Below are 12,386 nucleotides of genomic sequence, written 5' to 3' on the forward strand. Positions count from 1 at the left end.
GCCAAGAAGCTGAGTTCATTAACATTAACATCCCCTACCTACCATGCAACCCCATGGACTGCCCATGACTGCCATTTAAACAAGATGTGGTGGGAAGAGATGTATAATCTAACTTTTCTCTGCAAAGGGTGCTGCTGTCTCCAAACTGAGGACTCTAAGCTGAGGCTTGCAGGAGAGGGGCATGAAGACTTGGTCTGGGAGCACCGCAGTGAGGCCTGTGTCCTGGTCTGGGAGCACAGCAGTGAGGCCTGTGTCCTGGTCTGGGAGCACAGCAGTGAGGCCTGTGTCCTGGTCTGGGAGCACCGCAGTGAGGCCTGTGTCCTGGTCTGGGAGCACAGCAGTGAGGCCTGTGTCCTGGTCTGGCAGCACAGCAGTGAGGCCCGTGTCCTGGTCTGGGAGCACCGCAGTGAGGCCTGTGTCCTGGTCTGGGAGCACCGCAGTGAGGCCTGTGTCCTGGTCTGGGAGCACCGCAGTGAGGCCTGTGTCCTGGTCTGGGAGCACAGCAGTGAGGCCTGTGTCCTGGTCTGGGAGCACCACAGTGAGGCCAGGCCTGTGTCTTTTGGTTTGCTTTGGAAGGGATTAGAGGTCAGTGACTCCTGATCTTGAAGAGTTTGTGACCTATATTTGGGTCAAAGACCCTGTGAACCAGTTCTAACGAGCAGTGACCAATGACACGGGCAGCAGGGAGTCAGTGTCATACCTGACAATGTGTAATGCTTGTCGTAGGGCATTTCCTGTCCCTGAGGTTTGCACTCCTGTCAAGGCACATGGCCGCATAGACGAGCCCTCCTCTCTCCAGTAACACGCCGTGAGGCAGTAGAAAGCACTGTGATAGCTCAGCGTGGCAGACATTGTTAACGGCGTGCCATCAAGAAATTCCCACAGGCCAGGGGTCAAAACTGTGCTTCTCACTGCCTGAGTTCTGTAGAGCAGGGCCTTGGCATCTCCCGGGCTTTTGCAAACAGATCCTCAGACAAATCCTGGACTTGCTAAATGGGAAATGGGGTGGGGCCCAGCAGTTTGTGTGAGGACTGGCAGGTGGATAAGACAGGCTTCGGGTTGTGCTCAACCCCATGGCTTACGTTGGCTAGCGGAGACGCCCACACGTCCCCACCTCTTAAGAAGGGTGTGGAAGTGCCAGGAAGGGGTACTATCATGATGGGGGCAGTGCGAGTTTGCCCAAGTTTATCAAAATATCCAGGCTACTGTTATCTTTGCCATTTTGACTCTTATTTATTTAATAGCATGAACAATGGCTTGAGAGCGTGGATGCCACGAGTCAGTACAGTTCATTAACTCGGAGAGAACATGGCTTTCCTTTGGTTTGACCACACCCTGCAGCAGAAATACATATGAATTGCTATGCAAAATATACGCCCAAATATGTATAACCAGAACAAATATTTCATAAACCAATACCCTGGCTGTGTATTTTCTGTGCTGTTCAATTTGATGTGTTCTGGTCACAGCCCACTGAATTGGTTTCTGTGACTCCTGAATGAAGGGCAGCATGCAGGGGCAGCGTTGACGGTGAGGAGAAGCTATGGCAGCCTCCCCTCTGGGTCAGGTGGCCTTGGGTTCCCCTGCCTGCTCTGCCTCCCCTTGCTGAGTGACTTCTGGCTGTTTACATGTGTTTTCTGAACTTTTTTACATCCATCATCTGTCAATCACTGACAAGCAAATGACAACACACTTCGTGTGCCTGGCTGTGTTAGCTATGACCTTCCCCCGGAGGGGAATGAAAGCCCTTTGAACACCGGTTTCCAGAGCTGTCAGTCACCTAACTCGATAACTGCCATGAAGCAGTGCTTAAAAAATATTATTTTTTCTTTACACAGGTACTGGGTACCCTCTGCAGTCCAGATACTCAGAAAAACTTATGAGTAATATAGTATCCTAAAAATGTACCCAGAATCTGGGCTTCCCACCCCAAATATATTTATTTGCCTCAATGTAAAATTCGTGCTCCTCTGTCTCCATCTTGTGCGTATTGAGATTGTATTAGATGCATTCCTTATTGCGGCATCACCCAGAGAGGGCGTATTTGCAAAGTGTGGGCCTATCCGTGGTGCTTGGCTGTCTTTCCTTGAATATGTAACCGCCCTCAGTGACTAGGGCAGCATCTTTCTGTGTGTAACTCTGCAAACTGGCAGGCAGCACGTGGATGGGCCACAGATTGGTCATCCACTCCCGCATGTGCTGGGCAGACCTAGTTAACGTGTGCTTGTCTTTCTGGAGGTCATGATTGTGGTTGGTGGCCAGGCGCCTAAGGCGATCCGCAGCGTGGAGTGCTATGACTTTGAGGAGGGCCGCTGGGACCAGATAGCTGAGCTTCCTTCCAGGAGATGCAGAGCAGGTAAGCGGCCCCAGCCCCCTGCCACACCTGGGCTCCAAGCAGCCTCTCCTCAGCTGCTCTCTGCCTTGTGCGGCTCCTTCTGCATACTCCCCGCCCCTCCCACCCGCAGGTGTGCACAGCACATTGCAACTGCTTACTCTGAGGTCAGTTCTTACATGCTTGTGGGTTTAAGCCAATTCATGAGTTTACTCAAACCAGGCTAGAGAAACAAATAGGAGAAGAAATTGGAGTCCCACAGTTCGTCGCAGATACCTAGAGCTGGAGGTGGCCTTCCATCGGGAGTTGGTTGTAAGCCCACCTTGCTTCCTTGACGTCAGACATCAGCTTGGGCAGGCGGCCCTCTTCCTGACCCTCATGCTTTGTTTCCTCCCGGTTCAGGTGTGGTGTTCATGGCTGGCCACGTATATGCCGTGGGCGGCTTTAACGGTTCTCTGCGGGTGCGGACAGTGGATGTATATGACGGCGTGAAGGACCAGTGGACGTCCATTGCCAGCATGCAGGAACGCCGGAGCACGCTGGGTGCAGCCGTGCTCAATGACCTCCTCTACGCAGTGGGAGGCTTTGACGGCAGCACCGGTAGGTCCAGGGAGGGTTGTCGTACTCTCTTCTCGGGGCAGTTTTGCTTTGCTCGGTCAGTTCTTGGGCTAGCCTCCGGCATTTGTAGCGATGCTCCAGGCATGAACCCATTGGAATCAGTGAGCTCTTCTTCACTGTCAGGAGATACTGGCATAATCTTCACAGAAAAGATACCTTGTGACTTACAGCGGTGCGGGTTCAAGTCCACAGACTGTGTGGACCTGTGGTGAGGCCGTTCACCATGGTACAGTGTGGGCTCATGAAACTGCTCACATCACTAGCCGAGAAGCAATAGGAAGGCCTCAAGGGTCACCCCAGTGGCTAAGGACCCTCACCCAATGGTCCCACCACTTCCGCTGCACCACTACCCAAGGGCAAGACTTCAGCGTAAACGTGGGCCTCTAGGGCCTTCAGTATCCAAACTCGTAACTGCTGTCCGCCAGAAGCAAGCCTTCTTGTGGACCGAGTCCATATCTGCTCCATGATATGGTAGGTTCTGAGGAGGTCCACACTCAGAAGGGAGTAGCCTAGTAGCCTGTTTCCTCAGAGGATCAGACAGAGAAAGGGAGAGTGTCCTGCTGGAAGAGCCTCAGGAGTCTAGACTGAGCACCTTACTGGCTTAAGGGGAAGGCACCTGGCTCTGAGCAGGCATAGTTGCCTGATTGGCCACTGCTCTTTCTATTGCCCCCAGAGGGCACCTCACTTTATTGTCCCCCAGAGGGCACCTCCCTCCCAGATTTTATCTCCCTTCAAAATGTCAACCTGGGGTCTGGAGAGAGCACCCGCTGCCTTTCCCTAGAACACAGGTTCTTTTCCAAGCGTTCATGTGGCAGGCGGCTTATAGCCGTGTATAACCTTGCGTCAGCTACAGGGCAACTGATGCCCTCTTCTGGCCTCCTTCTGTATGTGGTGCACAGACAGACGTGGAGGCAAACACCCATACACATTCAGTCTGAACTGTTAGTGGGTTGTGACTTTGGAGAGACATTGTTATCTGTACTGATGTGGTCAGGCGGATAACCGAAGATGGCGACCCAAACTACCATGATAGTCTTTGGCCCCAGGGAGGGAAAAGCTGAATTTATTTATTTATCAAACACCTCTCTGAAGGCTCTTCAGTGAGTGTGGTCTAGGATGGGCACTGGGGATTATTTCGGCAGGACTTGCTTACGGTGCCTGTGAAGGGGGTTTTGTTGTATCCAGAGAGGAAACACAGAGTCCAGGGGCCACTTTCCCAACTTGGTCTGACTGTACATGGATACTGGGGCCAAATTCTCTAAGCTCCTCTTGGCTTTCCCCATGATAACCTTAGAGCGGTTTTAACTCCAGATAGGGCATTTGTGTCCTTGGTAGCAAGAAGCAGGAAGGGGTCACCTTGTATCAGAAATGAGAAAGCCATCCCAGAAATTCCCCCCAGATTTCTACTTAGGGCTCAATGGCGCATTGCTGCAGGGGATCTTGGGAGGTATATTTTTAGCCATCCAGCTTGTAAAGTGGGAGAAGACGTGGGAAAAGGGATCCGGACTGGTGCCCAGTGAGACATCCTTGGGCATTTACTTGGGATCGAAGGTTCCATTCTGTAAGTTTAATGTGTGCATCTATAACACACTTCAGATGTACCCCTTGCTGTCACCAGATTCCCAATATGTCATACCTTGGTGGTCAGTGGTCGCCTTATGTAGTCTGAGGAGTTACCATAGCCACATGATAGGCAGAGGCGTACCAGGCTGAACATCGAGTCTGTAGTCCCGGCTTGGCCCCTTCCTGGCCTCACTGTTCCTTATAGAGCAGGGTGAGGCCCACGGCTGTAGGAATTTCATGATTCTCTTCTCCCTAGGTCTGGCGTCAGTAGAAGCCTACAGCTACAAGACCAATGAGTGGTTCTTCGTGGCCCCAATGAACACACGGCGGAGCAGTGTGGGAGTGGGTGTTGTGGAGGGTAAGGAGGCAGCAGAGGGTGGTGGCTGGTCCTGCCCTAACCTGTGGGTCTTGCCCTGAGTCCAGCATTGTGCTTGAAGCTCCTTCTATTGTGGCTCCGTTATCCAGTTCACTGGTCTGAGTTTGGTTCCACTGTCTCCAGTTAACAGACAAGGAGGGCTGGGACTCAAGAGGGCTAAAAAGGGCTTCAGGAGGTCAGGAGAGAAAGCAGAGATGCCAGGGAGAGTGATACCTGTCCATTGGTCACCTGTCAGTATCTTTGCTAATAGTGGGGGATGGGAAGGAAGTAGGGAGCCCAGAGTCAACATATAAAGTCAGGTGCACATATAAAGCAAGGGTCTGAGTTAGTTATGCTTGTTAATTCCCTGCTCACCTTCATGTGTTGCATGCTAACAGGGCAATGGGGAAGGCAGGCTACTTTTCTTCAGGTGTGACACATCTCAGGTCTCAGGATAGACTTGGTGTAGGGTGTGGCTCAGGTGTGAGGGAGTGGTGAGACCCGAGGCCTGACCAGACAATACTCAGAAGTCTATAAAACATCTTCCTCTTCCTTATTCTCCCAAGCCCTCTGGAAGACCATAGGTCTCAACTGGCAAAGCAGTCCTGGTGAGGGCCGATGAAACACTTGTATTATGACAGTCAACAGCAGAGCAGGCCTCAACCCAGATCTTTTGACTCCTAATCTAGATCAGGAAACCATCCTCAAATGCTGATGGGTGCGCATGTGTGAGCTCAGTACCAATGCGGAGAGTATGAGTTGATTAAAAGTGTTAGAGATGATGGACCAATAAAGATTTATTAGTCTGCACTGATGTCTGCTCATCCAGATATGCATGGATGCTTCATGTGCACCCATGAAGGCATACACACATACACCAACACACATATCCATGCACACGCATACACAGGTACACATGTGTACACATGGACATATGCACACATGAGCCTAACATGCAGTGAGGTGGTGTCTTAGTTTGTTTTCTGTGGCTCTGCTAAAACACTGGCCACAAGCAACTTGGGGAAGGAAGGGTTTATTTGGCTTATAGGTCACAGTCCACCATCAAGGAAAGTCAAAGCAGGAACCCAAGGCAAGAACTGAAGCTGAGACCATGGAGGGGAGCTGCTTACTGACTTGCTCTCCATGGCACGCTCAGGTACCACCTTCCCAGGGACAGCACCCCCCACGGTGGGCTGGGCCCTCCTGCCTCAGTTTGCCATCAAGGAAGTGATCCACAGACATGCCTATAGGCCAGTCTGAAGGAGGCAGTTCTTCAGCTGAGGATCCCTCTTTCAAGCTGATGGAAACTGACTAGCATAGATGACGACTGCCTTTTCTCCCAGCGTTTCTCAGCCTGTACACTGTTATTAGTTTGAAATTTTCACTTGAAGGTATATTATCCCAGCATAGCCATCTTGGCGAGGCCAGGATCCTGTCCCTCTCAGGAGGAACTGCTTCTCAAGGTCTCATTCTCTTGGTGGGACCGAAACTGACCCGCCAGCCAGATCCAAGAGCTCTGGTCGGTCACCTTCTCCTTTCCCTTCTTGTTCTTTAGCCAGGAACATCAAACAATTGACCAGAGGTTAAAAATAGCAGGCCCTCGGGAATGCTCTCCAGGAGAGACCTTGAGTGGCCCTTTGTTTTAGCTGGGACAAGGGTTGAAGGTCAGAGGAGGTGCCTTGATGGTGTGAATTTAAAATACTGCTGGGGACCAGGGCTTTTGCCGCTGTGCCTGCTTGCGGAAGTGCAGTTCAATAGCTGGCCCTGTAGGTGCAGCTCTGTTGGCCGTGGGCTGCCTCAGGGCAGCAGAAAGTGTTTCTAAGAATGTGGAGGAGAAACTGGAGTGGGTTGTGCCTCACAAGGGTTTGAAGATTCAGCTCTCTCCTCCGTCTTGTTACCTCACTACCAAGATTACACAGTCTGAGTGACCCCTAAGAATTTCAGGATAATTTACTACTCACTGCCTGGAAGAACCACTCATAAGACAAGGTACAGTGTGGGCTGGAGTGTAGACGGATTTGCTCAACAGAGGAGATGGCATCTTACAGAGATGGGACCACACGAGCCAGCACACAGTGTCAGTGGTCCAGGACCAGAGCAGCCAGTGCACAGTGTCAGTGGTAAAGGACCAGAGCAGCCAGTGCACAGTGTCAGTGGTCCAGGACCAGAGCAGTCAGTGCACAGTGTCAGTGGTCCGGGACCAGAGCAGCCAGTGCACAGTGTCAGTGGTCCAGGACCAGAGCAGCCAGTGCACAGTGTCAGTGGTCCAGGACCAGAGCAGCCAGTGCACAGTGTCAGTGGTCCAGGACCAGAGCAGCCAGTGCACAGTGTCAGTGGTCCAGGACCAGAGCAGCCAGTGCACAGTGTCAGTGGTCCAGGACCAGAGCAGCCAGTGCACAGTGTCAGTGGCCCGGGACCAGAGCAGCCAGTGCACAGTGTCAGTGGCCCGGGAACACCAGAGCCAACACAGTGTCAGTGGCCCGGGACCAGAGCAGCCAGTGCACAGTGTCAGTGGCCCGGGAACACCAGAGCCAACACAGTGTCAGTGGCCCGGGAACACCAGAGCCAACACAGTGTCAGTGGCCCGGGACCAGAGCAGCCAGTGCACAGTGTCAGTGGCCCGGGAACACCAGAGCCAACACAGTGTCAGTGGTCCAGGACCAGAGCAGCCAGTGCACAGTGTCAGTGGCCTGGGACCATAAGAGCCAGTGCAGTGTCGCTGGCTCGGGACCACACAAGGCAGCACACAGTGTCAGTGGACCAGGACCATAGCAGCCAGTGCACAGTGTCAGTGGTCCAGGACCATAGCAGCCAGTGCACAGTGTCAGTGGCCTGGGAACACCAGAGCCAACACAGTGTCAGTGGCCCCAGACTACCTGAGCCAGCACACAGTGTCAGCCGCTGGGAACCACCAGAGTCAGCACAGTGTCTGTGGCCTGGACTCTAGAGAGGTTAGTGAGTGTATTTCTTTGTCAGCTTTGACTTTGTGGGGGAGGGGCTGTGGATGAGATCTTTGTGAGAAAGGTCAATTGAAAAGACTCAGAGAAAAGATCCTGCAATAGCGGGATTGCTGGATCAATAGCCCTGATGCGACGGCATCGTTTGGACCTGAGGAGCTAACAGCATAATCATGGATTTTTGAATCTTAGTTGTACCTACCATATTAGGGACTGATATATTGACCCCCAAATCCTTGATTGAGTAATTCTGTTAAATAGATTTGCCCGTGTCTGTGTTTATTTACCCTGAAGCTAGTGTCATGGTGTCCTGTAGATCTGATGTCCATAGAAGAAGTAGGGCCTCTCTCCTGTCTCCTATTGAGATTTAAGCCTCATGTGTTTGAATCCTTGTTCTCACATAGGTCAGATTTTCCCCTTCCTGTTTGTACCCCACTTCTATCCTCCAGCCTCAGCTGGGAATGACTCTCCCACAAGAGCTTCATGTTATCTTATTTTTATTTAAAAATAGTTGATAAGGGCTGGAGAGGTGGCTCAGTGGTTAAGAGCACTGACTGATCTCCCAGAGGACCTGTGTTCAGTTCCCAGCATGCACATGGCAGCTCATCCCTGCCTGTTCCAGGGGATCTGGCGCCCTCACAGACATGCAGGCAAAGCTCCAATGCACATTTAAAAAGTAATTGATGATGCTTCGGGGTTCTGATATGGCTCAGAGAACAGAGGTGACTGGAGAAAGATCCCTGCTTCTTCCCCCAGAGTGCACAGAACCCTTCTTTTGCCCGAGCTACCGCCAGAGTTTCTGGAGGTGTGACCAGGGCCGGGCTCTGATTCTCACAAAAGAATATTCTCCCATATTCTTCTTGCTTGTCATTGTGAGCCTAGAGCCAGACAGTTGGGTGTGTGATCATGACTGAGAGCCTTATAGCTTCTAGCGCCGCACGCTTTAACCTAGTTCTCCAAGCGAGACTCCTTTGAATCTCAGTGATGCTAGGCAAGTCTTCTTTTTAGAAAGAGCTTCAGCATCGCTTCTTAGTGTCTCAGGGCTTCAGAGCAGAGAGAAGGTAGAAACGTGAGGGAGATATGCGCCGTGTTTGGAGAATAAGCTGGGTCCACCGAGAGCTCTGAATGAGGTGAAGGTACCTCAGTGGATTAAACACGGAGCGCCAGCCGAGCCGCTGCTCCAGGTCAGTGCCACCGCCACCATCCTCAGTCACTTTGTCTATTCCAGGGAAGCTGTATGCTGTCGGGGGTTATGATGGGGCTTCCAGGCAGTGCCTGAGCACCGTGGAGCAGTACAACCCAGCCACCAACGAGTGGATATATGTGGCAGACATGAGCACCCGACGCAGTGGCGCTGGTATGTGAGGGCCTTGGGTTCGGGAGAGCCTTGGGGTACAGGAGACCGCTGTGTGTGCATGCTGTGTCTACTTTCTTTATGGCTGGGACTAGAGACAGACAACGGAACTGCACCTTACTTTCCCGCAGTCCTTCTCTTTTCCTTTGGTAACCCCACCCCTACACCTCCAGCAGTGCTCACACAGGGATCTGCCTTTCCCAGGGACTCCTTGATCAGTACGGAAGGGGTGATGTCTTCCATGTCTTTCTATTACTGCTGGTTTCTGTTTTAGACAACTGTTCTATGACCCAGGCAGACTCCAAGCTCACCAATAGCCCAGACTACACCAGGGCATCCCTTCTGTTTGTACATGGACCTATGTCTCTGGAAAGTCCAGGCCTCTGTGAGCTAGGCGCTGTCATGATACAAACATTCCCCCTCCTTCCTCTGACACTCACTTTGCAGCTCAGGCTGACCTCAGACTTACAACCTCCTGCTTCAGCCTCCGCGTGCTGGGATGGCAAGGCGCACCTGGCCGAGGCCTTTGTCTTCTTACTCCCCACCTCAGCCCTAAAAGGCTTCCTGATACTGATTTGACCTCAGAGCTGGATCACTTTGTCCAAGTATAGAATTAGAAACTTTCGGTTAGAATTCTTTCCCCAGGGTGAGGCTTTTTAGTCCTCAACCAGTGAGCATCATCCCAGTGAGGGAGGGCAGGTGCTGCTGCCCTGACAAGCCTAGCTGAAGCTGGTATCTTGGGAGTTAAAAGCCAGCATCACAGCTTTTATGGCTGGAGTTAAGCCTAGGACCCTTTCCCTACTTTCCCTTGCTTTGTTCCTTCCTCTCCAACATGGTGAGAGAAAGACTTCCCAAATGACTTTCTGCTTCTGCTGTGTGGGGAAGTCCAGGAACTCAGGAGCTGCTGCAACAGCCCCTTCCTCTCTCCTTTGTCTCCTCCACCGTCCCAGGGGCTCACCGTCTGGGGGAGCAAGCAAGACCTTGGCCACAGTTCCTGGGGCTCCTGGAGACTGAGCTGATTCTCAGTTTGGGGCTGGTGGGAAGGCGGTATGATTCCTGAGACGAGAAACCACATACTCTCCATAGAGTTACCTGTGTTCGTTTTTTTCTCTGCTGCCCCATCTACTCCTGGAGACTGGATTATGACATCATATATCTCCGTCCTTAGCATTCTGTAAAAATTAGGCTGTTTACATTTTTTTAAAGAGAAGTTTTGTGTACACATTGATGGGCTGTGGAGTTGAAAGTCTGAATGATTCTATTTTAGAAGCATGTTTTTGGAGTTCTTTTGGGGAGCTGTCTCTGCTAATCCTGACAACTTGGCCCCCCCATGAATGAAGTCAAGAAACCTGAGCTTTAGAGCTGAGTGTGCTTAATCTCATCTTGGGCAACCCCCTTTGCCATCTTTGGCATTTAATACCTCAGCCATGCCATGCGTGGGCTGCCTCCATTCTCAAAGGACCAGTTCCATTCGTAAATCCTGTGATTTCCCCCCTTGCCTGATCATTTAGTAATTATAGCTTCTAGCACCTTCTTTGTACCTTCTAAAAATCCGTATGGTGACTTGGGGGCATGGCAGCAAGTACTAAAGGACTATGTATATAGAAACAGGCCGACAGAGGACACTGAGGCAACCCACGGTGGAGCTAGAGGCAACAACCTGACACCGTGTCCTGAGACAACCCACAGTGGAGCCAGGGACAGCCTGACACCGTGCCCCAAGACAACCCCTGGTAGAGCCAGGGACAGCCTGACATAGTGCACTGAGGCAACCCACGGTGAACTAGGGACAACAGCCTGACACAGTGCACTGAGATAACCCACAGTGGAGCCAGGGACAGCCTGACATTATGCACGGAGACAACCTCTGGTAGAGCCAGGGATAACCTGACACCGTGCCCCGAGACAACCCACGCTGGAGCCCTGCAGCTTCGGCCATGCCTGCGGGGATGTCTTTTCCCCACCAGTTGCTCAGAAGGTGGCTGGGGCAGACATCACCTGGCCCATCCTTGGCTAGGGGCCCTTGATGACGTCATTAACTGCTGCTTCTGTTTCTGGGAGGGCCAGTGACCTTGAGATGAGTGTGGTGTTCAGATTACTGTCCTCCAATTCCTTTCTCTGTGGAGCCTGTCCCGGATTCCTTTGTTCAAAGCTTCACTATACTAACAGTTGGGGACGTGTCATCTCTAGGGCTGGGAGCCCGTGTGCTTGTCATGGTGGGTGCTTGTGAGAGCCAAGGATCTAGAGACCAAAGGCTCTGTACTGCAGCTGCCTGAGCCCAGTGTGGCTCTCCATGGTGTCTATGAGCAGGCTGCCGAGGGATGAGGGCGGTGGAAGAGCTGCTGGGGTATGCCTGGGTGACCGCTGCCTCCCTCTGCAGTGGGCAGCATGAGCAGAGAGACGGACATGGTGGTGGTCCTGGAGGTGCCAGCCGCTGCTGACCCCGGGGGGAAGGGAAAGCGAAGCAGCTTGGCGCCTACTGATTTTCCGAATCCCACAACCCGATGCCAGCCATTGTTGGCTCAGCAGCACCATCTGCTGCTAGTTTAGGGCAACTGCTGGGAACCACGGGCTGGGTCTGACATCTTGTCCTGTAGGTGTTATCTGCTGAGAGACCACCAGCATCAGCAGCCTCGAGCACAGGCCAGGGGGAGACTCAGCCGTTCCCGGCCTCATGAAGTCTGTAGTCTCCAGATCCAGCCCTGGACCCACAACCTGGCTGCACGTCCCATTCACTGAGACACTCTTTTGGACTTCCGACCAGTGTCTCTGGGACTAAGGCCCCAGCAGAAGGGATGCAGCCTGTCCCCACGGGACCTCTGAACCATCCCAACTCCCTCCCTCCAGGAATGGGAGAGAGAAAGGGTCACCCAGAGGGGACGGCCGAGTGCAGGTCTAGGCGTCCCAGCCTCCTGGTCAGCTGCTCTCACGAGCTCCCTTTTCCTCCTCTGTGGCCTGTGTCTCCCCTGGAGAGGTCTGATGCCTTCTGCCATCAAGGAGAAGAGGGGCTGAAGGACCAGGCTGGTAGCAGTGTCTCCCCAGCGGTGACCTCAGTGACCCTGCCACTGAGGCGGAATGATACGATGTTGAAGGAAAACAAGGTGGCGTGGAAAGGGGAAACGGGTGTCATTTTACTGTCGAGAAACAGCCACTTCCCACATCTTAGCAGATTTCCTTGACTCTTATCTCTTTGTTACCCCGTGTATA

General features: G+C 52.5%; 1 protein-coding gene across 5 annotated transcripts in view; it reads left to right on the forward strand.

The window, feature by feature from the left end:
- Klhl3 (kelch like family member 3) overlaps positions 1–12,386 on the forward strand; it is a 118,745-nt gene that overhangs the window by 91,992 nt on the left and 14,367 nt on the right. For all 5 annotated transcript variants that reach the window (XR_012910348.1, XR_012910349.1, XM_075969463.1 and 2 more), the window contains 4 exons: positions 2,239–2,356; positions 2,735–2,932; positions 4,770–4,871; positions 9,054–9,182. Coding sequence is in view for 3 of the 5 variants with exons in the window: in XM_075969463.1 (XP_075825578.1) it covers positions 2,239–2,356; positions 2,735–2,932; positions 4,770–4,871; positions 9,054–9,182 (547 nt within the window). In the remaining 2 variants the exon portion in view is untranslated. The remainder of the gene's footprint in view (positions 1–2,238; positions 2,357–2,734; positions 2,933–4,769; positions 4,872–9,053; positions 9,183–12,386) is intronic.

This window comes from Microtus pennsylvanicus, chromosome 4 (assembly GCF_037038515.1).
Source record: "Microtus pennsylvanicus isolate mMicPen1 chromosome 4, mMicPen1.hap1, whole genome shotgun sequence".
Classification (NCBI taxonomy): domain Eukaryota; kingdom Metazoa; phylum Chordata; class Mammalia; order Rodentia; family Cricetidae; genus Microtus; species Microtus pennsylvanicus.